Source organism: Gasterosteus aculeatus, chromosome 21, assembly GCF_964276395.1.
Source record: "Gasterosteus aculeatus chromosome 21, fGasAcu3.hap1.1, whole genome shotgun sequence".
In the NCBI taxonomy this organism is placed as follows: domain Eukaryota; kingdom Metazoa; phylum Chordata; class Actinopteri; order Perciformes; family Gasterosteidae; genus Gasterosteus; species Gasterosteus aculeatus.
In genome coordinates this window covers 13,623,889-13,650,702 of record NC_135708.1, presented here as the reverse complement: position 1 = coordinate 13,650,702, position 26,814 = coordinate 13,623,889, and the positions used below count along the sequence as shown (strand labels likewise).

Sequence of the window (26,814 nt, the reverse complement as noted above, 5' to 3'; positions counted from 1 at the left end):
GCGGGGCGAGATCTGTATTCTCACCCACAAGTGGTCATCCAGGTGTTGGCCAAGTTGAGTATAGAAGATATAGATTTTCCAAAAAGGAACTTTCCTGAGCTGCTTTCTCACCAGATGGTCTCTTCAGACTCCACAAAGTGCCCATATATGACCAACGCTTGATCCTTTTAAATCGTTTTAGCCAAGAGATCCGTTCCTCCTCCAGACCGCAGGGGATCTGGTGTTGTCTGCGTGGACCAAAGCAGAAAGTAATTCCTCATTCCAAACCACCATACGATGTTACACGGCCACAGCTATTCCAAATTGGACCTTCTGGTTGCTTTTTTACTCTCTCCATGCTTTTAAAAATAACAAGCATCCTGAACCTACTGTTTAAGCTGGGTGATTTTATCATCAGTCAAACTACCTCTATCTATAAAACATGGCTCGTTCTCGAAAGTAGTGGGGCGTTTACAAGAAGAATTAGTTATTGGATTTCAAGAGTCAAACCGACGCTCTCTAGTGAAAATATTTCATTTAGTTCCCAACCCTTTTTAAATTGCTTAATTTAGTCACTATATTAAAAAAAGCTGACACATAGAATTTGTCTTTTGAAACAAGGAGAGATCTTCGGCTGCAGATGGTTGTAGATTTTGTTATACTGATACAGCTTAACTATCACATGTGTGCCTCTCACAAAGGCCTGCAGCGGGGGAGGGATGGAGAGCGCTTTGTGCGTTTATCAAGTTCAAGGAAAGAAAAAGAGGTGAAATCCCATGAAAATCTCCTGTAAAAGGCCTTTAGTTTCAATCAAGGGAACATCATGTACCAGCAGATAGTTTGAGAATCTATGATGGGTCCTACGAACTGAGATATTTTTGAAATTGAAATAGCATTTCTGGAGAAACTCAGTTCAAACGAGCTTTGAACACGAGAACATAGCAAGTCAATATGACAGCCAGACGTCCACGTCTTACGCGATGAAAGCAAACTACGGAAACGGGAGCAGCAGGACGGAATTTGAAGCGGAGATCAAGGAAAAGAGGAGCATGTTACGAAGACAAACACGCAATAAAGCTGCCTTGAGGTCTAACGGGCCCCTTTGCCGCAGTTGCCTCATGGATTCCTCGGCAGTAAGCTGATGGTAATCTAACATGGCCGATGGAGAAGCTGAGCGGCGCAGGGATTTTTCTCCCCGTGATTTACGAGCGGCATTCAGTGGGCCATCCGTCCCCAGACACCACACCGATAATCCCTAAATATAATAATCCATCACGGGCTGAATCTGGCTGGATTTGACTTTCCCACGAGCGAGACAATAGACACGCGTTACACAGAGCCGCCCCAATAGAAAGTGCGGACCGTCTTTATTCCTTTTCTGTCTTACAAAAGCGCAATCTGCGTACCATCGTATGATGGTTGATCTCACGGCAGAGTCATCCACCTTGAGTCCTCACTAGTCTACACTGACAGAGAGGAAACAAACCCAAACGCCTCCGAGTTAGAGGGCAGGAATCCTACCTTCCCAGGAAGCACTTGGGGAAGGTGGTCAGCTTGCGTTTACGATCCTTAATGAGGTGACCCTTGGTCATAAGGTGGTAGAGCTTCTCTCCCTTCTCCGACACCATCACCCACGTGTCCTGCTCCATGCCGAGCGTCAGACCTGGAAAGGAGAAAGGGTTCAGGAAAGCTCCCAGACTCGACGTGACACCAATTTCTCAAAGATTGTTAGAGTCGTCCTTCAGTGTACACAATACGCTCTTGGATACGAATCCCTCTCCCGATTGGCTGGTAGTTTTACCCAATATAGCCATTTACTCACTCACTCCAATACAGCATATATTCACAGCTATTGATTCCAAACAGATGTTGAAGAACAAATGAGTTTCCCTGATGAAAATCCCATCCTCATCCAAACACGGCGAAGCGGCTCCGTACTTTTCCTCCGCTCCCTCTCCTTCATGATGGCCTCCAGCCACTCCTGCTTCTCCTCCGGGGTCTTGGCCATGCAGACGAACCACTTGTTTTTGGCCGTGTTGTGGATCTTCCAGCCGTTGTTTACGATGTTCCCGCTGCTGTGGTAGTCAGCTGCAACGTAGACATGAGGTTGACTTTACTGCAGTAATAAAGTTCTTCTACTTACAAAGTGGTGGAATGCGGCAAATCCAATTTGTTTGACCCATTTGGAGAACACATTTGACATAAAACCAATAAAAATCAAGTTAGTATAGTGTATAGTGGTCGATGTTATTGGAAACAGTCAATGTGTGGAACCATTCATCAGCATTATTTAGTAATTCCCCTCGTACGCTCAAACAGAACAGAGGAAAAACAGAAGAAACAGAAGAAAAAAACAAAGCAAATGGACATGAACCCTCGACCGTGAATTAAATCTCCCAGATTATTTCCATCTCGTAGGAAACATTTAAAATGCTCCACCGCCGGACCCTCGCCGGGTGTAACAAAAAGCAAACCAATTCAATCACCAATTACAATCACGTCTAAAAGCATCCACGGCGCGGTGTCCTTCACACGCTGCGCCTCGGGGGCGTATTTCAACCTCAGGCAGCGAGTGCGTCCTTGGGAAAAACTCACGGCGCTTTCATTTCCCAGGAATCCCAGCTGAAATACTCCCGTCGCCCCACATTTCGGATTGAGATCTCCCGCCCGCGGTGCAGAACACCCAAGAGTCACTGCGCCTCCCGTGTTTTATCCTCCCTCTCCGGACCCAAACCCATCCATCTTTCACCAAAAACAGCCGATATTACGTCCCTCCTAGGTCTGTTTCAGGGGAAATGACGGCTTCTACAAATATAAATGATAATCAGTGGCTAGGTGAGGCCAAGAGACACAAGAGCTACCGGCAGCAGCACAGTGCCACGAAAATGTAAGTAGAAATGTCTAAAGAAATGTTTATAGGTAGATCTGGTTTCTATTTTCTGTAACTTTAGTATAAAGTCCCATGCTGTAAAGGTCCCTAAGCCTGAAATAAATAATCTGCATCCAAAAGCCAGAAAGAGAAACTGTTTGTCCAAAATAAATGAGTCTTCTCACAGGACCGCTCACCCGTGCCATCGTCCACATTTTCCACCTCCATCACCTCAGTGTTGATTCTCCCTCTGAACAGGTAGCGAGGACCCTCTGTGGCCGTCTTGCTGTTTTTTAAACGCCTGGTGGGAAAGAGAAGCAAACACATCATGTTGCGTTAGTGCCTACTGAGAAATCAGCAACACTCACAGTTCCTTCAAGAGGCTAACTACAACCACCTGATGCTTGTCTAAGTGGAAAAAATGCATCTAATTTCAATTAAAATTACGGTCAGGGGATTTTTTTCTCCCTTTTACTTTATTTTTGTCATGAATGGATCTGCTTGAATGCAGCACATGGAGTACCTGGCCGTATTAAAGCATCAGTATCATCCTTCTAAAAAAGATAAATCTAACGGAAAAAATATATATCTTTTGATTTGTTCATTTTGCCAGTAGATTAATGAATAAAGGAGGGTGAAGGCACCTGTTTTTCTTCTTGCAGTAGACCAGAAGCTTGTCAAACAGGAAGAAAATCCTCTCTTGTATGTTTCCAGCTGAAATCTTCAAGAGGACGCCGTGCATGAGCATCTCGGTGCATGTATCTGTGATATTGGAGCCCTGCAAAACAGACATGTAGGCAAAAGGTCAAGAAAAGGAAGGGTCAAGGAAGAAAAAGAGAGTGAAACTGCATGGACATAAATTCATTTTAGAAATATAAATAAATATAATAAATAAATCAATTATAAATAAATGTAAAGTCTCAAAATTCTATATCATTCACACATAGTGCCTGAACAGGAGGAGGGATTACAAAGCCCAGCCGTTCCTGTTCTCCCTCTCTCTCGCTCTCTCAGGGGTCTGTCAAAACACTCCCCGCTTCCTCACAGCAGATCGCTGCGGGACTTTAAATTTGGACGGCCGTTAATAGATTCTATAGGAAAACATCCCGTCCGCTCGGACCACGCGTTGCACTGGTCGCGCCTGGTCACCACATTGGTCGGGGTTCCTGCTGCAAGTGATCTGTCCCATCACCTTGCCTGCTCTGGGAATTTATGTAGCACGTTTGATCGGCCCCTCCAGGTCTAAAAATAACCCCCAGGCGCACAGAGCCGGAAAATGTGCTAAGCATTCCCTCCTGCTGGAGACATCAGCGAGCCAAAACTTATTCCTTCTTTCGCTCCTCACCCCTTTTTTTTTTTTATCCTCCCCCCCTTCTGAAGATCACCCTCTTTTTTCTGTTACTCAGCATCATTTTTATCACTCTCAACACTGATCTTGTTCCAAGCCAAAGCCCCACAGAGGGTGTGTTCAGAAACTTAAGCAAGTTGTTTATTCTAAATTTCAACCCTCTATTTGTATAGCAAGACAACAGCCAGACATAACAACTGAAGATGACAAATTAGGAAGAACGAGGCAGAAAATTCTAGTCATCAAAAGCTTTTGGTGGAAAGAAATCCCAATAAGCTCTGAAGTGATTTGTCGATTTTGTTTATCAAAAGAAGCCAAATCGAGTGCCACAACGCGAGATTGAAGAACTCTGACAAGAAAACAGAATGTGAGGGTACATTCAACTGGAAACAACACAGTGACGAAAAACAGACCACGCCACGCAAACCAACTGGTAATCAGCGCCCTCGCCAATGGCGACCACTGCGGGACATCGCCCTGTCTCTCCCACGCGAGGTGAACCCGCCAGGAGGCCCCGAGGGCGGCCAGCTGTGCAGCAGGTCAGCACTAACAAGCAATCCAGAGGAGCAGCAACGGAAGAAACAGCGGCTCTCACAACCCGTCCGTCATTCCTCAGACGCCCACACAGTGAGAGACGTCACTCAATCGTCTCTCCGTTTTTTTTCTCTTCCTTTCTACATCTTTTGCCTCGTTTCGCCAAAAAAATGGTATTGTCCCCCTTCCAAATCCCTCGGAGTGGATTGTTTTTCTTAAACTTTGCCAAAATATTTCTGTTGCCTCAGTATATTTTATTATAAAGCACAACAAAACACGCTAAAAGCCTTTTTAAATGCCTCTTTGATAGCGACCAACTGACCCCTTATTACGGCATCCCAGAAACGACCAAAAGGCTCCGTCTGCCTGTAGATGATTGAATTGTGACCCTCAAACGGCTTTAACTGCAGGCTCATCCAGGCGGAAAGAATTTGACCATTGTGAAAACAAGTACTTTTTTCCCAGGGAGAACAAAACGGCTTAAAAGGCTGACAAAAGTCACGCCACTTGGAATGTCTGGTTGCATTGCTGGCATTGGGCTAAGTGGCTTTAGATATTTCATGACTCTGAGCTTTGACGGGGAGGAAGGGGGGTTACCTATGTTTTAAAAAGTGAGCAACCTACAATTCAACTCTGACTACATGGCAAGACAGTCAATGCAGCCATTTAAATTGCATTTACTGGGTAATATGAATTCATTCAACACAGTGTATGCAGTTAGTTTGAGCCCCACCTCCCAGCCCTCTATGTGGGACTGCCATTCCTCCAAAATCTCCAACTTCTCCATCTGTCTCTTGGCCTCGTTGATGCTGGAGCACACGGCCTTCATCACCTGCAGGGACTCCTGCACCAGAACGTAGTCATGGTGCTTCTTAGGAGTCCTTTTCAGCAGCTCCTTGAAAAGGCAAAACACACAGAGATGGATGTGAAAAAAATAGTTCCCACAATGATTGAGACCCACGTTTGCATTACTGCACCTTGCCTACAACTGTCAAATCTTCCTGCAAAATTTGCGGCAAATCCAACTGTTAAGACATAATTAAATGTGCAAAGAAGAAAAGACAATGTGTTTGTTTTCTTACTCCACAAGCTCTTACCTCACAGTAGTTTTCCCTGAGCTTGGTGGTTAAAAACCCTGCAACTGTAAGCCGCGGTCTACAATCGGTCTACAATCGCTGGGCCTACAGTCTACGCTACAGGTTGGACTTGTTCTGGAGCTATCTGCGGCCAGCGATGGCTATCTGTGTCATTTCAGAGCGAGAGGCCCTGGCAGCTGGGAAACTTCAAATGGCGGAGTATCGGGTTACTCCCCCCCCCCGCCCCCCCTTATTATTATTATTACTACTACATCTCTGTGCCCGTGCTGGTGGCTGTTCGGAAGAACGCCTCGGTGAATTAATAGATCCCAGCACGACAAATGAGATGCGGCAGCTCAGATCACAAGACTCAGACGAGACTTTGAAAGCGGATTTAATTTCGCTCACGTTTTTACTTTGGGAAGCGGAAAAAACCAACCACCGACAGTGCAGGTATGAATGTGCCCAGTCAAAGTGTCTGAACGCACAGTTGGGTGGGGAAGGCGATGAAAGCTCTCGTGTTATTACTACGACGGGTCAGTGCCGGGAAACCGAAGCGGAGAGCGGACGTGTCAGAATATGAGATCGGTGTTTCATTAGCGAAGGGAGAGGTCGATGTGGACGGGACGAGGAAGCCTAAAACCGATGACTGGGTGGCGGTGAGTGATACGAGGAGTAGAAGGTGCAGTACACAGGGTGTCTGCGTGTGTGATCTCTAGAATACTTCCATTGCATGCACAAGATCATACTCACTCTGAGCAGCAGTGGGTACTTGCAGATCCGCTGTATAGGAGCCACCAGGTAACCCTCCAGTGGGACCTCCGTGTTTTTTCTGCCTCCCAGCAACATGCAGTTCTGCAGGAGAGAGGAGGAGGTTTGACGAGGCGGAAAGCTGGCAGGTCTGTGAGGCTGTGATGTTCATCGTGGAAACATTTTCAGGGTAATATATGAGACGGTTTTGTCAGTAGCATCGGCAGTGAAATTACAAGTTCTTTGAGTGAGCAGAACCTGAAAGAAAGAAAGCTTTCCAGGTTGCCATTGACAACCATTGCGAGGAGATGGAGCTGTATGCATTGAATATGAATTAGTCAAAATATAAAGTGACTTGAGAATGGCGACCGTTTTTTCAGTTTCGGCAATCCAACCCATAACGTCTCACATATGTCTTTGATATATACTGTATGTATAAAAGAGATGTTCTTCGCCTTCACTCAATCAAAGGGACGCCTGACCTTCATGTGGTGGTACACAGGCTTGAGGGTCACGGCTATTATTCATTTTAACCTCCCTCTTACCTGAAATATCAACAAGGTGCCGTATTACAGCGTAAACAAGAACCCGGGGCTTTATGGCAGCCAGTTGTCAAAGGTTTAGTGGAGGTCAGCAGATATCCTCCCCCTGGTCACTGCGAGGCTGGGGAGGTATGACCTGAGGTATATTAGGCTGTAGCTAATTGTAGGTCGGACGGTAACAGGAGACCCATATGGCCCGTAAGGAAGGGGAGGTAACCAAAAGGTCAAAGCTATAAAGGCGCCATTAAATCAAAGTCAATTAATATCTTTACCTCCTCTGGCTTCCCAGATTAAAGGCACTCGTGAACAGTAAATCAGACACAAGACTCTTGCAGCCCCCTTTGATGGTGTGTGTTCAGTGTGTGCATGTGTGTGCTCCATCTCTTACTCCATCAATTACAGTTACTAGGAGGGGATATGCTAATCTATACAGCGGTCTGTGGTCCCACTGCGGTTCTTCTCTGGTGGTGCAAAAATACCAAAACAGCATCAAGCAAAGAGCTGCGATAGGCAACGGAAAAGGCAAAAGAGTGAATATTTTGACCCCAAACACACACACGCGGTTTGCGGCCAGCAGGGGGGGTGTAGTCGTCTTCTGCTGTAGCAACACAACGTTTCCCCTGCGGAAAGTGCAACTCTCCCGCCGTCCGGAGAAGGAAGCGGCCCACACAAATGGGCAGAGTCACATCAGCTGTTAGACACGCCGGAACGTTGAGTTCTGGGTTTAACGCTGTCAGCAATGCGTGGGTGACTTTGTGTCTGTGTGTCTAAGAGGTTGAGGAGATGTGTTTTCATACGTGAGCAGTTCTCAAGAGCAGGTTTGATCACTTCTGGGCTTTAGTGTGGGCGCTTTTGGAGTTACCTTAAATATCTTCCCATTATATTCCCCTTGTGTGGATGTGTAACTATATAAAACTAGAGAAAGAGAAAATAACTGTTAAACTCAGTGTAGCGGCCGAACGCCACTTCCTGTGTGTGAGTGTTGGTACTTTATTTTGAAATGTAATTAGCAGCAGAATCACGTGGGCAGGGGTGCAGTGGTTTATGAATGAGTGTAGGCACCCTGGCAGAGGGATGGTTGTATGGACATGGGGGTGAGTCGGGAGACGATACTTTTGTTGACCGTATCCTACAGCGCACTTTATTGCATCGGCGCACATCGTGTATCGCTTCGCCCGCTTGGATGTGTTTTTAACTTAATAAAAAACAATGAACTTCATAGGAGGAATCAGCGTCTGTTTGGAACGAGTCCACAGCAATCTCCCGTACTTAGCCTCACGTGACTCTACCGGATTGCAGTCACCACATTTGTCAACAAAAAAGTAAACAAATAAGTGATCAGTTGCATACAACAAACGCGCAGTCTTTATCACGGATTCCCGTCGGATTCCGGGGTTATGGATCCGAAGAAGAAAGCTGGATTACATCGCGACAGAGATCCTTACCGAGCCACGGATTCATCCCAACGCGAACAGCCACGGTAGGCACGCAAAATCCCCACTCTCATTCATGCTGCGTTTGGAAAGTTTGACGGTTTGCGGGTGTCCATTGGGGATCGCCGTCTTTCCGGGTGACGTTCGCCTACATCGACTGTCGAATTGTTTGGCTTGGCAGTGCGGAATCGGATGTTGAATCCCGTTTTGGAAACGTGAATTTAATTGAACGCTATTGACTCGTTGGTGCACTGTGAAACTTGAACTGTCGAACTTGAAGGCACAATGAGCGAAACACATGATCGCGATGTGAATAATGTTTCCGAAACAATGGAAAAACGAGAAGTCAAACTAACTGCAAAGGCTTTGGCAATAAAAATTGAAAAACTTCAAAAGGAGCGAAAGGTGCTCGTAGATAAAATCAAAGCGCTAATTCCTGCTATAAAAGAGCTTATGAAAAGAAAGGAAAATGTACATCAGGTGCAACAACAAATACAAACCCTTACTCAGCTCCACGACACGGCCATTGAGCTACATAAGTCATTAATCCCTTTGCTACCCGAAAGCGAACAAATTTTACAAAAGGAATGGTTCTTAAGCATCGAGAGTTACACCAACGTTTTCAAGGACAATGTTACCCAATGGCTGAGTGAAACTACTGTGAACTTGGATGGAAACGACTTTGATGGCTCAAACAAAGATGTGCCTGACTCTGATATGCACGCCCCACAAGCACCAGCAAAGGCAGTTTCCATGCAGGGAGATCCACAGGATTGTGTGAATCCATCTGACAGCATATCCAACGTGGGCAGCAGAGCCACGGCCAGAAGCTCTCAAAGGTCATCTATATCAAGCATTTCTTCTGCTCGCATAAATGCTGAAGCTGACCTGGCAGCACTAATGGCACGACAAGGACTTCTGAAGGACAGACATGCGCTGGAGGAGGAAGAGGAAAGGATACGAAAAGGAAAAGAGAGACTCAAGATGGATGAGGAAATTGCTGCACACATGGCTAAAGTGAGCGTGCTAAGGGCAGCAAGCATGACCGGTTCTAAAGGCAGCGCAAGACAATACGACAACATGAATCCTTACTTTGGTGAAGCACAAACACAGTCAATGCAGCAGAGAGCCGATGCTGCTACATTTGTTCCTCAGACGTTGGCAGTACCTAAGAGGGACGAGCAAGTCACAAATAGCATCAGCGATCCAGCCACAAGAGCTAAGGTCAGAATGGCCACCCAAAGTTCACATGTTCAACTTTGTACTTCTCAGCACCATATGCACGAGCATGGAACCACTTTTAGCAACGAAGGTCCTTTAGGCCAAAGTGGTCAAAACAACGTTATTGAAATTATGAAAAGGCAAAATGAAATAACCACCTTGCTGGTACAGCAACAACAAATGGCATCGCTACCCAAAAGAGATCTGCAGGCTTTCGATGGCAACCCATTACAGTTTCACACTTTTATAAGAGCTTTTGAGAACGGTGTCGAAAGCAAGTCGAGCAATTGCAGTGATCGCCTGTATTTCCTTGAACAGTTCACTAGAGGTCGCCCAAGGGAACTTGTACGAAGTTGTCAGCATGTTGACCCTGAAAGGGGTTATGCTCAGGCTAAGGCTTTGCTACAGGAACACTTCGGTAATGAGCAAATAATTGCCACTGCTTATATGAACCAAGTTCTGTCATGGGCCCCAATAAGATCTGAAGATGTTAATGCATTACAGGATTACGGTTTGTTTCTTCGAAGCTGTAGCAACGTGATGAATGGCGTACAGTATATGTATGAACTGGATATGCCCGCTAATATGCTCACAATAGTAAAGAAACTGCCATACAAGCTTCGGGATTGCTGGAGAACGGTAGCCTGCGAGATACAAGAGAGCCGTAACCAAAGGGCCACATTCAGCGACGTTGTTAATTTCGTTGAAAGGCAAGTTAGAATTCTAACACACCCAGTGTTCGGGAATATCCAAGACCCAGCGCCAGCATTAAGTAAAAGTACGAATCGAACCATCTCTAAACCCAAAGGAAGTATTTTCGCTACAACTGCGACCACGGTGGAAAATAGGAATATTGGAACACGGGAATGGAAACGCTACACTGCCTTACCCATCAAAGATTGTCTGTTTTGCGAAGGTGAACACACTCTAGAGTCATGCCCTCACCTGGAAGAGAAGACTCGCACCGAAAAGATCACATTCTTAAAAGAAAATGGTGTTTGCTTTGCCTGTTTATGTACAGGACATATCAGCAAAGATTGTCAAAAACGGTTGACATGCCAAGCGTGTTGTATGAAGCACCCCACAATGCTTCATATTCAGTTTAAGGAGAAGCAAGCAAAATCTGAAACTGAACAAGAGCCAGGCACGGCAGTGGGCAGGGCCTTAATGTCCAACGGCCTCACTGGGGCTGGTGAGGAAGAATGTAAACTTCCCATAGTCCCAGTACAGGTTAAGTCTAGAAAAGGTAATAAGACAGTGCTCACTTATGCTTTCCTAGATCAAGGAAGCACTGCCGTTTTCTGCACTGAGAACTTAATGAATAGGCTTAATCTCACAGGAAAGAAAACTCGTATCCTTTTACGTACTATGGGTCAAGAGAAGGTCATGAACACCCAATTAGTCACAGGTCTCGAGGTGGCTGGTCTGGATGGTGAGATATTTTGCGAATTGCCAAGTACTTTCACTCAGGAGAGTATGCCCGTCAATAAGGGAAATATTCCACGTCGACAGGATCTTCAGAGATGGCCTCACTTGCGACATGTTCATCTGCCAGAGATTGACGCAGAAATCGAGCTGCTAATAGGAACAAACGTGCCAAAGGCCTTGGAACCATTAGAAGTGATCCGTAGCGTGAACGATGGACCTTATGCCATCAAAACAATTCTAGGGTGGACTGTTAATGGACCATTGGTAGGAGACAGCAGCGACGCATTTGACATTGTCACAGTCAATAGAGTTTCAGTTTCAAACTTGGATAAGCTCTGGCAGCAACAGTTCAAAACTGATTTCCCAGAATGCAGCCACGAGGAGCAACCTGCTTTGTCAAGGGAAGACCAAAAATTCATGAAGCTGGTTAGAAATTCAGCGAGCCTTGTGAATGGACATTACCAGATCGCATTGCCCCTGAGAGAATGCAAATTAAACATGCCAAACAACAGAAAAGTCGCAGAGCAGCGCACTCTAAACCTTCAAAGGAGGTTCAAGAGAGATGTGTCTTTCCGACAGCAGTATGCAGACTTTATGGACAATCTTGTCTCCAAAGGATATGCTGAGCGAGTACCTACGGAGGAACTGGCTCGTGAGGATGGGAGATTGTGGTATATCCCCCACCATGGTGTCTACCACCCTCGAAAAGGGACGATGCGGGTGGTGTTCGACTGCGGAGCACCTTTCCAGATGACGTCTCTCAATGATCAGCTCCTGCAGGGACCAGATCTCACCAGCTCATTGATAGGCGTCGTGACCAGATTCAGAAAGGAACCAGTGATAATCTTGGCAGACATAGAGTCCATGTTCCATCAAGTGAGAGTACCAGCCGAAGACATGGATTTGCTGAGGTTTCTCTGGTGGCCCGATGGTGACTTTGTACAAGAACTGGCGGACTTCAGAATGAAGGTGCATCTCTTTGGTGCAACTTCATCACCAAGTTGTGCTAATTTTGCACTTAGAAAATGTGCCGAGGACAATGAAGGGCAGTTCAGCCGGGAAGCTATCGAGAAGGTTTTACATTGTTTCTATGTGGATGATTGCCTCGTAGCCACAGCCACCGAGAAAGAAGCTGTGGCACTCCAGCACGATCTGGTGTCCATCTGTTCCAAAGGCGGCTTTAAGTTGACTAAATGGACGAGTAATCGACATGCCGTGATTACAGCAATACCAGAAGATCAAAGGGCAAAAGATATGAAGGACTTGGACTTGGAACAGGACACACTTCCCGTGGAAAGGGTATTGGGGGTACAATTTTGCCTTCAGTCAGATACCTTTAAGTTTAAGATCACGGTGCAACAAAAACCTCTGACAAGAAGGGGTATCCTCTCTGTCATAAGTTCAATTTATGATCCTTTGGGAATTTTGAGTCCCGTCGTCCTTACTGCCAAGATCATCCTGCAACAGCTGTGTAGAAAAGAACTTGGTTGGGACGAGCCTATACCACCCTCCGCTGCACAGGGATGGACACAATGGTTGGAGGAACTCAGTCAGTTGGAAGACTTCCAGATCCCTAGGTGCCTAAAACCATTAGACTTTGGAGAAGTCATCGCAGCACAATTGCATCACTTTACAGATGCAAGTGAAGACGGTTATGGTGTTGTGACCTATCTGCTCTCGCAAAACGCACAGTCCCTGGTGCACAGCGCCTTCGTCATGGGAAAATCCAGGGTAGCGCCATTGAAGTCAGTTTCGATACCTCGTATGGAGCTTACGGCTGCTACCATGGCAAGCCGCATGGACACGTTTTGGAAAAGGGAATTACATATGAGGCTTCAGCCATCACTGTTTTGGACAGATAGCACGTCGGTGCTAAAGTACATAAGGAATGAAACATCAAGGTTCCGTACCTTTGTGGCCAATAGAGTATCAGAAATCCTTAAAGCGTCTCAGGCATCTCAATGGAGGTACGTAAGTACCACGAGCAATCCTGCAGATGTGGCTTCCAGAGGGTTGAAGGTAGATGCGTTCCTCAAGAATAAGACCTGGCCGTCAGGACCAGAGTATCTGCTACACCCCGAACAGGACTGGCCTGCGAATCCAGATCGTTCAAGTGAACTCCTACCAGATGATCCAGAGGTCAAGGTTAGCGTTACAGTGAATGCCATGCAAGGGTCAGAGGTGGACGCCACCACTCGCTTAATGAATCACTTCTCCTCTTGGACCCATCTGAAAAGGGCCGTGGCTTGGATCCTCAGGTTTAAGAATCTGCTCGTGTCCCTCAGCCAGAAAACGAGGCAGCTGAACTTGAGTAAGCAACAGCACCTTTCCTCAGAGCATAAAGCGGAGGTGATCAAAGCCCTGGCCTGTAGCAGTTTGCTCACAGTGGAAGAACTAGCGAAGGCAGAATTTGAAATTATCAAGTTTTGCCAGAGAAGGCGGTTTTCTGATGAGCGTATCAGCCTGCAGACTGACACAAGTGTTAGGAAGAACAGCTCCATTTACAAGCTTTCGCCAGTGTTGGAGGATGGCATTTTGAGAGTTGGTGGAAGACTAAGTAGGGCAGCTATGCCCGAAGAAAGTAGGCATCCCATCATCTTAGCCAAAGATTCCCACATCTCCAATATTCTTCTCAAACATATTCATGAAGAGGTGGGCCATGGCGGACGCAATTATGTGTTGTCAAGACTACGTCAGAAGTATTGGATTCCAGGTGCTACTACAGCTATAAGAAGACTCCTGACCAAGTGTGTCGTCTGTCGTAGGTTGCAAGCCGCTCCGGGGTGCCAACAGATGGCAGATCTGCCCGTTGACAGAGTCTGCCCAGAAGAAGCCCCATTCACCAGGGTAGGAGTGGACTTCTTTGGCCCTTTCGCAGTCAAGAGCCGCAGGAGCATGGTGAAGAGATATGGAGTCTTATTCACCTGTTTGACCATACGAGCAATCCATATTGAAGTAGCATCTTGTTTGGATACCAGTGCTTTTATCAATGCACTGCGACGTTTCGTAGCAAGGCGCGGCCAAGTCCAGGAAATACGCTCGGATAATGGAACAAACTTCGTTGGAGCAGAGCGTGAGCTGAGGGAGGCTATTGAAGTCTGGAACCATGCTCAGATTAATGACATTCTTCTACAGAAAGGCATCAAGTGGAACTTTAATCCTCCTACAGGTTCACATCATGGGGGAGTTTGGGAAAGATTGATAAGATCCATACGTAAAGTTCTCAATTCTACCTTTAAGGTACAGAATCTTGATGAGGACGGATTTCATACCGTTCTCTGTGAGGTAGAGTCCATCATTAACGGTCGTCCGCTCACCAACTCTTCTCCCGACCCTAATGATTTGGAGGCATTGACCCCCAATCATTTGTTGCTGCTGAAAACATCCCCATCTCTACCACCAGGGGAGTTTCAGAAGGACGACCTCTACACTCGCCGCCGCTGGAAGCAAGTCCAGTACATGTCCGATCTGTTCTGGAAGCGATGGGTCCAGGAGTACTTGACGCAGCTCCAGGAACGCCAGAAGTGGACTGGCGTGAAACGCAACTTCGTGATTGGAGATATAGTGCTCATAGTGGACGAAACAGCACCTCGTAATTCCTGGGTCATGGGAAAAGTAATTCAAACCTTTCCAGACAGAAAAGGACTAGTACGAAGGCTACTTATCAAGACTAAGACCAATTGTTTAGATAGGCCAATAACCAAAGTCTGTTTGCTACTGGAAGCAGACGTCTGAAGAGACAATTACTTTTGACTGACTTACTACTCACATGACAAAGGTGGTGGTAAAGATCACCTTGACAGGCTAAGTGCTTGAACCTCTGGCCTAGACTAGACTCGTTCGTGAAAGAAGATGACTACACCCCCTTATTGGAATATTAATCATGGACAATTGTTTGATGTATGTTTTATGGTGTCTTTTTTGTAATTACTACAGTGTTATAATTAGGGGCTGGGATGTAGCGGCCGAACGCCACTTCCTGTGTGTGAGTGTTGGTACTTTATTTTGAAATGTAATTAGCAGCAGAATCACGTGGGCAGGGGTGCAGTGGTTTATGAATGAGTGTAGGCACCCTGGCAGAGGGATGGTTGTATGGACATGGGGGTGAGTCGGGAGACGATACTTTTGTTGACCGTATCCTACAGCGCACTTTATTGCATCGGCGCACATCGTGTATCGCTTCGCCCGCTTGGATGTGTTTTTAACTTAATAAAAAACAATGAACTTCATAGGAGGAATCAGCGTCTGTTTGGAACGAGTCCACAGCAATCTCCCGTACTTAGCCTCACGTGACTCTACCGGATTGCAGTCACCACACTCAGTTTGAGTTTCAGTTTAAATTTGAAGAATTTCCAAATTAGTCGGTTGTAGCTATTAAACTGTCTGTTAGTATCAACCATGTGTGTGTTAGCAGGGATTGAAACCGATATTCAGATACACACTTGTAAGTGCATCTTCACGGCGCCTTCTCACCAGTAAACATGTCCGAACGCTCCTGATCTTACTGAGCTCCAGCAGCAGCCTCTGGGCCTTCTCGTGATTCCCACCGTATTCATCGTAAATCTGGAAACGAGTCCTCTGCGAGAGACGGAGAAAGACAAGGCGGGGAGGACGCATGAGTGAAAAGGAACGGAGGAGAAAGAGAGGGAAATCAATGCAAGAAATGTAAAGAAGACAGTAAAACGGAGAACAAGAAAAGGAAACAACGAATAAACAGACCTCAGAGCAGACATGTGAATCATAGCACTCATTGTAGGTTTGAATTCTTCCCCACACTCTCCTCTCCATCATCTCCATCAGATGAATAATGTATATCAGGTGTGAGTGTGTGTGTGTGTGCAGGGGGGTTTGTGGGGGTCCCATCTGCCTTGCAGCTATATTACCGACCAACTTTCCACCAGAGCCGTTGTCATGACATTCAAGCTCCATTGTCTTTGAGGGGCAGCAGTGGGACCAGACCGCACGGCCTCTAAATCACTCACTACAAAGTCAGTACAGAGCTGCAAAAACAGCATCCGGTCTTCTGCCACGCGGCTCTGCCTTATGAGACAAAGCTGCTGATGTGGAGAGACACGACTACTACTACTACTACTACTACTACTACTACTACTACTACTACTACTACTACTTTTGGTAGACCTGTAGAGTAACATCTATCTCGCTGAATCCTGTTTTTCTAATAGGTCAGTTTACAAACCTCCAAAATATATAATTGCTTGGCCCTGAGAACTGATTTTACTCCAAAGGGGAAAAGTGAGAGCCTTAAGTCAGCGAGAACCCATTTGCAGGCCTGAGGGATCTTGATGTGAGCAGCTCCACGGTCCAGCTGGCTTACTCAACTATTTGTGTTTCGTAGTAAAGTTACATTGAGTTATTCTTTCCTGGAAATTTTAGAGAATAAACATATCACTACTGAGAAAGACATTTCAAAAAGAAAAAAAACATAACTGCATAATAAGAGAAACAATGAGTCCAAGTCTTATCCCAATGGACACACACCAACACTCATGACTGAATTATGGTCACAGACTTTTCAGTTTTGCAGGGAATTATATCCAATTTGTCATCTCTCTTTCACCTGTTTCATTAGCTCCCTACAGGCCACGGAGACGCCCAACAAAAGGATGGAAAGATTTATTAGACTTTCAATCCCTGTTATATGCCAGTGTGCCTCCAGGCTCAGCATCAAAGAAATATGATACAGAGCAGGCGTGAGCAGTATGTCAGAACCGTATCATGCATGTCTTACATGTGCAAGCTCTCATTGTGGGGAATCCAGAGAGATAAATCGACAACATGTGGTGTATCTTATCATTTTCAGCAGGGCTCAGAGGCATAAATTGGGATTGGAGCTCTGACAGTAAGGAAGAAGAGACATTCTTTAGATGAACAAAAGATTACTGCCAGCGGTGCTTAAATCGATGCGACTGAACAATAAAGGCTTGGACAAGGGGGTGAAAGGATGATTCAAGATGACAAGAGGAGGCATTAAGTAACGGCGGACGCACGTGATACTCACAAAGTGCAAGAAGCAGCGGCCAATTTCATGGTGAGCATGAGGGTCCGGCTGGAGCAGCTCTTCCACCATGGAGAGAAAGTCTTTGTGAACGGCCAGGATCTCCTCAATGTTAGAGAATAAAATCTGAGATAGAAAAACCGCATGTTATGTGGGTTTTTAGTTTATTTACCAGTTTTCCTCCGACGGCCCGAATCAATACTTACAATAAAAGCAATACTGGATTGTATTGCTTTTATTGTGCCCATATGGAATTGGGCAAATTCCTGAGGCCACACAATAAAGAGTGAAGTTTCTAAGAAATGGAAATCTTGGCTTTAGATGTCTTTGAAATTTGCATTTGCAACATTATTTTGATTAGATACTTTTTTTAGTAAGCAGTTTTTTTGAAGACTTTTGTATGGGAACGCTTCCTTCATGTGGTCTTAACTTCTGTCCCCACTTATGTGCTTTTTATTGCGATTATTGTAAAGGACATGCTGACTCTGCATGGAGGAAGAGGGAAGTGAAATAAAATCAAGGGCATGAAAACCAGACCATCCTTTTCTGGTGGTGGGGAAAATATATATTTTTTGTGACGCTAACGACAGGCAAAAAAAAGAAAATTAAGTGAATTTCATCAATGCAAATTCTGCTCCAAGATGATTGGATGTCGTGCAGCTGCTTGGTGACATCACTGAAACCCCTCTTGGTACAGCTTGTTCCCAAATAAAACATAGCATGCATGGACATATTCCAAAACAGGAGACGTGCAGTAAATATCCACTGAATGTCCATTTTACCTCCAAGTGTAAGCAAGCCCACTGAAACGGTCACTCTCCCACTGTGAGAGAGCATCCTTTATTATTCTCCAGCCGGAATCGCTTATAAATGGATTATATTTACAGCTGCTTCCTGGATCGCCCACTTCTTTTTTTCCCCCCCATTCGGAACTTGGCTAATTTAAGGTTGAAAGAGCACCCCAAACAAGGGACTCACTTTATTCAGAGTCCAATGTAATTTCCGGTCTTTTCCCGGCTCATGTTACTGCATGAAGAAAGGGTCTGTGCGCAGTGTAAAAAGTCATTCTTAATTATGCCGTCCCACACCTCGCAGATTGACCCTCACCTTAACAGTCTCCTCTGTGATGTTCTTGTCAATTTTGGTGGCCGCATACTGGTTGAGACGATGTAGGAACACCTGAAGCGGAGCAGAGAAGAAAAGCAACTGTGAACACTTTTGAAATGGATTAAATTACGTCTTGGCGTCTGATCTTTTGCACCTTCAAGGAGACAAATAGACGACTAGATTTGATGCTTTGTGTGCAGCTGCAACACTTGGCTGCCGCAGCAAATTGGATGCCTTCATAATGGAAACCTGATACACGAGAAACACTATCTTTGCACTTGGAGAAGAAGGAAAAAGAACGACATAATAATAACTGCATGGTATTTCAAAGGTGATGTTAAGTGGCCGGGGATGGGAGTCTGAGGGGCCAAACAGGGTGTGAATTGAGATGGATGGGAAGTGCTCTCTCTCTTCGGTCCCCGAGGATGCCGGTTCCCAGGCTGCTTCACCACACAACCTATTTATTGCTTCGGGGCACTTTCTGAGAATGGCAAATTAAGGTGTGCTTGGAATCTAGTCTTAAAGAAACTGACTAAAGAGGAATTAGTCATTTTCTGAACCCCGGCCTGAGGGAGAGCTTTTAGAAAAGAAGACATCCATCAACAGGTACTGGACAGGAATCTTTATCCCTACGTGTGCAATGCTTGGAATATAGTTGGGGCAGAGGGGAATCTATCTTCTAGCAAAAAGATCTGGGGGAAAAGAATTGGTTGCACCACACTTTCATTTTGATTGATGGCCGTAATGCGCCTGACTTCAGGGGGAAGCTGTGATGAAATCCAAAGCAATGCTTGAAAAACTAATACAAAGAAATTGCATTTAATCACTCTGACTTTTTAGTGGAGTCAAAGTGGATTTTGAGCAACAACGTCCCTAACGTACGTATTTCTGTCAAAGATGAATGAGTGCAAGTCAAGTAGCAGCGAATAAATGTCCCGGGAACAACATCCCAAAAAACTGTGGTTTGGGTTTTGTTTAACCGACTATTTGTTCTCATTTAACCATGTCACATTTATTCATCATCCAAATAGCGTAACGGTCAGAAAGACAAAAGCAGAGATGAGATGTCTAAGTAGGATAAAGTGTGTACTGGGATTTGACAAAGCTGTCTGCTAATACACTGTGAAAGGAATCACGACATTCTCTCGATCCTGCTCCAACTCCAACTGTGTTCGACATCATTCAGGGGAAAAACAGATCTCAAGGAGAATGCAACATGGCTGTCAAAACCCAAACTCTGACTCAATCAAGAACTTCTCCTCACACGGAACCCCCGCAGCACGGTAACGGGCTCAGAGGCAGCTTCATTTGGTGGCGCAGCGTTGTGCATGCTCGCCGCAGCGAGTTGCAGTAAGGAGTCACGTCTGTCTTTGCAGTTGACCCGAACACCTCACCGCCCCACCGGGGGCCGTGATGCCATCTGTCGACCGGTGCGGCCAGGCGGCAGGGAAGCCTGACCTGAGCGCGCTCACGTAATACAACCACCGAGCGTGTGAACAGCTTACTTTAATGAGCGGACGAGCCGGTGAAGTGATTCTCGACACCGCGATCAAAGCAGACGGAAATGCGGTCGCTCTGAATCAGTGGGGAAAATCTCCATTCCTCGCTAAAACTCGTTTTCGCGAAGAAACGACTGAAATCATCTTAATCACACTGAATTGACGTCAACCGGCACTTCAAAAGTAACCGTAGAAGTGTTTGAATCCGGGATTGTGTTTGGGGGGTGGGGGTGGGGGGGAGGGGAGAAAAGTAGCTCAAATAATCAGCTTCTTTGTTGAAGGACCGACTGCGGGCTGATTACCATTCCGGAGCTGCTTTGCTTTCCCAGCTCCGCCACTCACGAGCATTAGCATCTGATTAGCAAGTCCAGTGTGTACAAACACGCGGCGGACTTGGACAGTCATGGTGGCGCTTATACGGTACGGGACTTCCAGATGATGCTGATGTGCATAGAAAACCAGTTTCCTGACGTTGGTGCGTGACATCAAACATGCGCTCATTAGGGAGTCTATGCCTTCAGTTTTAATGACGGAGAGTCCGTTGAATGGGAGATAATCACTGTATCTGCAAGGCACTAATTATACAGCGGTTCTACAGATATGGGGGAGCTCTGCAGCAGAACACAAGGAGCCACGCTGCAGGCGCTTATCAGAAGCAAGGCACACAAGGGAAAATGATACGTCACAAAGGAGGACAGGAGCTCTGAATCTGATTGGGTGGAGATAATTAATGGTGTTATCAGCCACAGGATAAAGACTGTTTGTTTTTCGCTGCTGAGAAATTGAAAACACCTTTTCATGTAGTTTTCAAGGCGAGCGTACGACACAGAAAAAGACCCGGCTGCCTGAGAGTTCCATCAATCCAACTTGAGACGCCGCGTCGTTCCCACCATCGTGGACGGCTCAGACTGGATTTGATACGTGGAAACTAACATGTCTCTTCAGAGGGGACAGCCGAGACCGCCTGGTTTATGTGGTTAAGGGGCTGATCCTGGGAAAGCTCCGAGGACAGAGGATGGGACTGACTGATGGGATTTATGGACACAGTAACAGTACCCACGGTGACTGTTAATATGAGCCCATTTGCAGGTCTGTATAGTGCCGGACTGAGCTGCACTACATAAAAGGCACGGCTCGGTTACCAAAGCCTTGTAACTCGGTGAACTTCCACCCTTCATGTCTTGATTGCACCAAACAGAGCAACTGCTTCTTGGGTTTAAAGCTGAAAAAAAAAAAGATTACTAACTAGAAATCCAATCAAAGCTAAAGAACTGTTGAAGAACATTTCACATCTGGTCCACCACGGTCGCTTTGACCTTATACTCAGTAACGACCAAAAGATTTTTCCGCGGGACACATTTTGTTACCTGGGACTGAATGTACTTTCCAGCAGTAATCCGGCCAGCGCTGAGTCACCAGCAGACTTCACAGCACACTTCATATCAAGCTCAACGGGATCCAAGTCACGCTTTCCCCGTCCAGACATTGCGATCGGAGCAGAAACCCCCGAACGACAAAGTCATGGTACAAAAGCAGATAAAAGAGTTGGCAGGGATTTTATTGCACTGTTCTTTCCATCCACCGTCCACTCAGCCTAACGAACACGCCACGACGGTCACACACACCCACATCACTGATTGTGAGTGGCCACGCATCAGTCATTTTCCTTTACACATGTGCAGTTTCTGTCCTTTATAATGCATCCACCGCATTCAACAAGGGAAATTAAAATAACTCTTGTCAGAAAGTCATTTTGTTCCTTCGGGCTGCGGATGTAATCGTCTGGAATGTCAATCCGAGGCCTGAGGGGGGGCGGGGGGGACTACACATTAAAACCCCATTTAAGTTTTCATTACTCCACAGACGGGTGTGGATGAATGGATTGGTCCTACCTGCCATTAATCAGCGCACGCAGCTCACGTGAGCCCTGAGCGCCGTGGTGGACGCGAGCCGGACTTTCACACCGCTGCCGACATCCGGTTCGCCTCCTTACTGCCTCGATCTTTGAGTGACAGCTCGCTCGACGACCGCGGCCCGCCCGAAAAACCTGCGCTTTTCGCTCGCGCTGGTGGGAATTTACACCTCGGTTGAAGTGTCTTAGAGGGAAGGAAATTGAGGGGGGGTTGACAGACTTTGCAGGAGGGATGTTTCCGTGACGACGGATGGTGCGCTGAGCCAACTCGATTTAGGCCACTTTGTGAATGGACATTACGCATTCCCCTCCACCAGATTCGGGAGGATACAATCGGCGGAAGGCCAGGCCATTCCACTCCAACTGCACATGTTGATCTGCGTCAATGAAAACTTGTCATTCACAGCAGAAGAGTTTGGCAAAAAAAAAAAAACAGCTCAGGGGCTTCCTTGACACACGACATGTGAGACAATGATGGACATTCTTGCGCTTTAAAATGAATTGTGCGCGGCATAGTTGGCAAACCCGAGCATGCGCTCGGGTCAAACAGAAAATACTCGGGTGAATGCGAACTGAGTGGAAGAGAGAATGAAGAGAGTGCTGGGGGGGAGAAAAAGCATGTCATTCATGCCCTTACGCAGCCAGCAGAGTGGGCTGTGATGGGAATACAAATCCAATCCCGGAGAGGACAAGAGCACTAAACAGACCCGAAAGAGCGGAATGATGCAGCAAATTGCTTTCATACGAAAAAAAAAAAAGAAGAAGAAAAACTATCTAGCTGCTCCCATGCTAGAGGAATTAGTCTGAATCGAGTACAGAACCAGCTCCGAACATCTGCTAATGCATTCGAGTTAAAGCTATTGGCGGAGTGGGCAGGAACGAGGGGCCAGTTTGATGTATTACATGCAGAGGTCCCCGGGGTGCTTCTAACACAAGGCTCTCCTTGAAATTAAAAGCACCGAAGCTGCTAAAAGAGAGTCAAACAGGTTTACTTCTTCCGCTACCCCAGTTCAAATGCTGACAACTGAAATGGCTCCGATCGGAGTTCATTGGCACTGGTCACCAGTATACTGTGGAAGAATGAATAGGCCCGTCTCCGAGTGTATTGGACAAACGGTCCTCTTTTGTCTTGTGATGATTCACCGATGGGCTTTGTTGTCCTGATTGGAGGGCTGGCGAGCGGACGCACACACACACACACACACACACACACATCCTGTTAACTCCACCGTGATTAAAACATAGTAGTCTGGAAAAGATTACAAGAATATGAATACAACAACACACACTACAACATCCTCTCTTGTTGAGAAGTTACAAAAAGAAATGAGACAACGGTGACCACTCGACCCCCAGAGACGGAGACACAAACAACGGCTCCCGCACAAAAAGCCCACTGTGGTAAACCACCAGACTGTGAAGGTATGCTCATTAACGTCTCTTTGGGTCCATGTGTGTCTCTCCGTCACACCTCTGTTCCCTGGGATGATACACTGCGGGGATAACAGTTAAAGGACAGCAGGTTAGCAGCTCGGCACCTTCGGGCGAAGCTCTGGAAACACCTGAGTCTCCCCATCAGCTGTGTGTGTGTGTGTGTGTGTGTGCAGCCATAAAAACAGAGAGAGAGAGAAGGAAGTACAGTGGGAAGGACAAAAGAGAGCCTTGTTTGGCCTTCTTCTTGCAGCGATGAACTGCTTTTAAACCAGAGTTCAACCACACAGGGTTAAATCTCCCGTCCACAGACACAAATTTCCTGGCAAGAAAAAAACTGAATTCTTGCCAAAAAAGTCCTGACCAGAGACAGAGCCGGTCTCCGATGCTGAGAGGACACAGGGGAACATCCGAAAAGAGAGAAAAGGCTCTTTGTGGTGATTCGCTCCCATAGCAGATCCCTCTCGTCTTCTACACGTCGCGATGACACCTAAAGCAAGTCGTCCTGGACGTTTTTCTCCACTGGGAACGTATGCAGGAATACAGGATACAGGAAACAGACGCTCTCAATGTAGCGGGGAATGTTAATTCGTCTATCTTGGGAGTAGCTATTAGGGCTCATCTGCACAGGCTTTCTGGTTTTAATCAACAGAGAGAAAATTCATTTCGCAGGTTGCTTCGAGGGAAACAAATGCTCGTTTGTTCCCCTCGAAGCCTTTCGTTTTTTTAAAGCACGGCGGGACTGTCGGAGATAAATGAAATGCTGTTGATGAAGAAAACACACGGCCATCAGGTTGTTTATTTCGTGGGGGGAAAAAAAGGCTCTTAAAGGAAAAGTGAAGAGCAACTATTTGCTTCGAGGCATCTCCGGGAGTTCAATACCGTTTGGGAGTATAGAAAAGTCCTTCTCTTCCATGTCATTCTCCTCCTTTCCACTGTCCCCGAAGCATTTCATCTAATGAATATGTCTGTGTCCGATGCCTCCGCCTGACTCCCGGTGGGCGCCACGGATTAGGGAGATCTTTTGGTTGGACTGAAAATCTATCCAGCAAACAGCCCAAATGTCATACTTTCCTCACAAAGCCCATGATGTGGGGGAAGCTTTAAATATGGTTTAAAAAGGCCCATACGATTCTATTTAGGCCTGATGTAGGACGCCCAAGACTTTACTCCTCACTTTCAAGGCTATTTTACAGTGATCGAGTCATCCTTTTATATATGAAACTATATTTACTGTACACATGTTTGGACTTTTAGATTAGATCGAATGTTAGAGGCCACTTTAAGGCTTACAAGTGGAACAGATTGTTCTCTGTCCGGGGACAACTTGTTTCATGTCGGGCCTGAAATGAAATGGAAAGACAAAGAAAGACAGAGGGACGTAAAGGATGTCTATGGCATGCTTTGGGGCACAGAGACACTTGTCCAACTTTTAGAGCAAATCCAATTTCAAGAGCTTGGTTAAATCATTTAGTGACGTGTAATTTCCCATCAGGTCTGGCTGGGCCGCTGTGGGTGTTTACGGACTCAGAGCCCAGAAATGCTGAATGTCATGGAAAGTGTGAGTTTGAACCACAGAGGGGAACATGGTTACTTTTCTAAACACATTCTGGGGAAAGTTCATCAATGTTGTTTAAGAGACAGCTGCTCAAGCTCATAATAGTAACCACATGGTTTGTTAAACTCTTTTACAAACAATATAACCTTAATCCGACTAGCGTTGCATTCATTTGTAAACACGTTGTTTTCTTTATCCTTTCCTGCAGAGGAGGTCGCTGAGCAGACGCCGCATACTGATCCCAGAAAGTGCAGCGCGCCAGCTAAAACACAGCCCCCCTTGTGGCGATGACCCTTCAGCACCACGATCGCCCTGACAAGCGTCAACCCGCGGTCGCGCCACTCGTGCTACTTGTTGCACGTAAGCACCATGTGACCAGGACAGCTGGCACGGGCCAAATCAAAGGCCGCCTTCTCCTCTCCGGCAGCAGGAGGGCACCACCTCCTCCGCCCCCCCGAAGCCAAATCCGCAGCCTCTCTGCCTATCTCCTATACGCCGTGGAGGCGTCCCGCCTGCCAAGCGGGCATCCGAGGCAAAACTCTCCTTCCCCTCGCCCGACGCAGACGGCCGGGGGAAGTGCGCGAGTGTGTGTGTGTGTGTGTGTGCGTGCGTGTGTGTGTGTGTGCGTGCGTGCTGGAGCAGGAAACGCGCAGCACAATGTAAAGACGGGGAGGGGCAGGAAGGAAGGAAATCCTGTTGAAAAATGGCCTCTGAGACAAAGGCAAGTGCAAGCAGGCGCTGTGGTGCAATCAGCTTTTTTGCAGGACTGATTTTTTACAGCAGAAATAACAGTGAGTTTCTAGCTGCCAAGCAAAGCTAAGCTATCCATTCTGTGGCATACCGTCATATTTACTGAGTGTGTTTTACAGTCGTCTCCTCTCCACTCGCTTGCAAGACAGTGAATAGGTGTATTTCCCAAAATGTTGGGAACAAAAGGAGCCAAATGAGTTATGGTGAAATGCAGTCCAAACAAAAGCAGCACTGCAGGGATTTTTCCCGTCGTAAAAAAGTGTGTTTGCAAACTCCGCTGTCAGTGAACATTTAGGCCACACTAAATGATTTAGTTGTCCCTCCAGACCGGTCAAGAACATTTGCAGCAACGAACCGTTTAGCTCCAATCACATTCAATTTCCCAATCGTGCCTCTCACTTAACATCACATTATTCCACATTTCTAGTAATTCTACCGCCTGGCACAATGTAGTCAATGCATGTTACTTAATTCTTCCCATTGGTGTTCACGTCTGCTATATAGATGGGACATTGCCAAATGTATGGTGTCAAATATTGAAAGCCATGCAAACCTCAGCGGCTCCCAGAGAAGAATTGTTAATGTATAATAACGACAGTGTTTTTCATCGATACGGGACTCAAGGTTGAAGCAAAACTCTCAGCAGGAGGAGGTTCCGCTGCCGCTGATCTAATCTTCAATTTCATCCATCAGGCAGGTTAAAGTCAAATGCTTCCTTGAGTATGTGGTTGCTGAACAGCTGTGTGCACACAAAGCGTCGCCTGTTGCAGCACATCCAATGTTACAAAGGTCACAGAATAAATACGCAGTTATGACCAAACAGAGAGAGAGAGAGTGTGCGTTTACAGTTGAGAGTCAGGCAGGTCACTTCTCTAATGGCTGTGGTGTGAAATTGAAATGCAAGTAAGCCACGTCGTCTGTTCGGGGGCCTCACACTGGGGACAGACAGCAGAAAAACAGACTGGCTCAATTCAATTTGAAAGAGTCAAGGAAAAACAATCTCACCTCTGACTCTGCTGCCAATTCATTATTTTTTCTTTTTTGCAACCAAAAACACACAAACAGTTCAAAGTTGTGTCTAGAGGCTAAATTTGAACAGAAATGTAATATTTAAGGTTTAGGGATTAATGGACGCGGCCGGTGATGAGTAAACGCTCATAGGGATCATAAGAAACCGTCACGTAGAAAGCAAAGTACGAAAAGGATCAACACATTATCACAAATAATGGATGAACCATGTACAGTCGCAGCTCAACCCGGGAAACAGTGGAGAAAAACAAGCTCGGAAGAGCACCATGAAGAGAGATTTAAGGTGTATGAAAGGGCAGCAGGACGATGAGGCGATCGGAAATGAATAAAGA

The 26,814-nt window shown here is 46.2% G+C and overlaps 1 protein-coding gene and 1 long non-coding RNA gene across 3 annotated transcripts in view; one reads left to right on the top strand and one right to left on the bottom strand.

Annotated features, from left to right (window-relative positions):
* Nucleotides 1-26,814, bottom strand: part of prex2 (phosphatidylinositol-3,4,5-trisphosphate-dependent Rac exchange factor 2) — a 71,213-nt gene that overhangs the window by 40,232 nt on the left and 4,167 nt on the right. The window contains exons 2-10 of one of the 2 annotated variants that reach the window (XM_040167550.2): nt 18,304-18,375; nt 17,200-17,322; nt 15,654-15,758; nt 6,560-6,661; nt 5,464-5,625; nt 3,493-3,626; nt 3,046-3,149; nt 1,918-2,067; nt 1,501-1,642 (exon numbers count right to left, since the gene is read on the bottom strand). In XM_040167550.2, the coding sequence (XP_040023484.2) occupies nt 1,501-1,642; nt 1,918-2,067; nt 3,046-3,149; nt 3,493-3,626; nt 5,464-5,625; nt 6,560-6,661; nt 15,654-15,758; nt 17,200-17,322; nt 18,304-18,375 (1,094 nt within the window). Of the gene's footprint in view, nt 1-1,500; nt 1,643-1,917; nt 2,068-3,045; nt 3,150-3,492; nt 3,627-5,463; nt 5,626-5,827; nt 5,984-6,559; nt 6,662-15,653; nt 15,759-17,199; nt 17,323-18,303; nt 18,376-26,814 lie in introns of those variants that run through there. The other variant, XM_078095854.1, reaches the window with a different exon arrangement.
* Nucleotides 6,253-26,273, top strand: LOC120811868 (uncharacterized). The gene is made up of 3 exons (XR_005710475.2): nt 6,253-6,465; nt 24,641-24,706; nt 24,912-26,273. It is a non-coding gene; the product is annotated as an uncharacterized LOC120811868 (long non-coding RNA).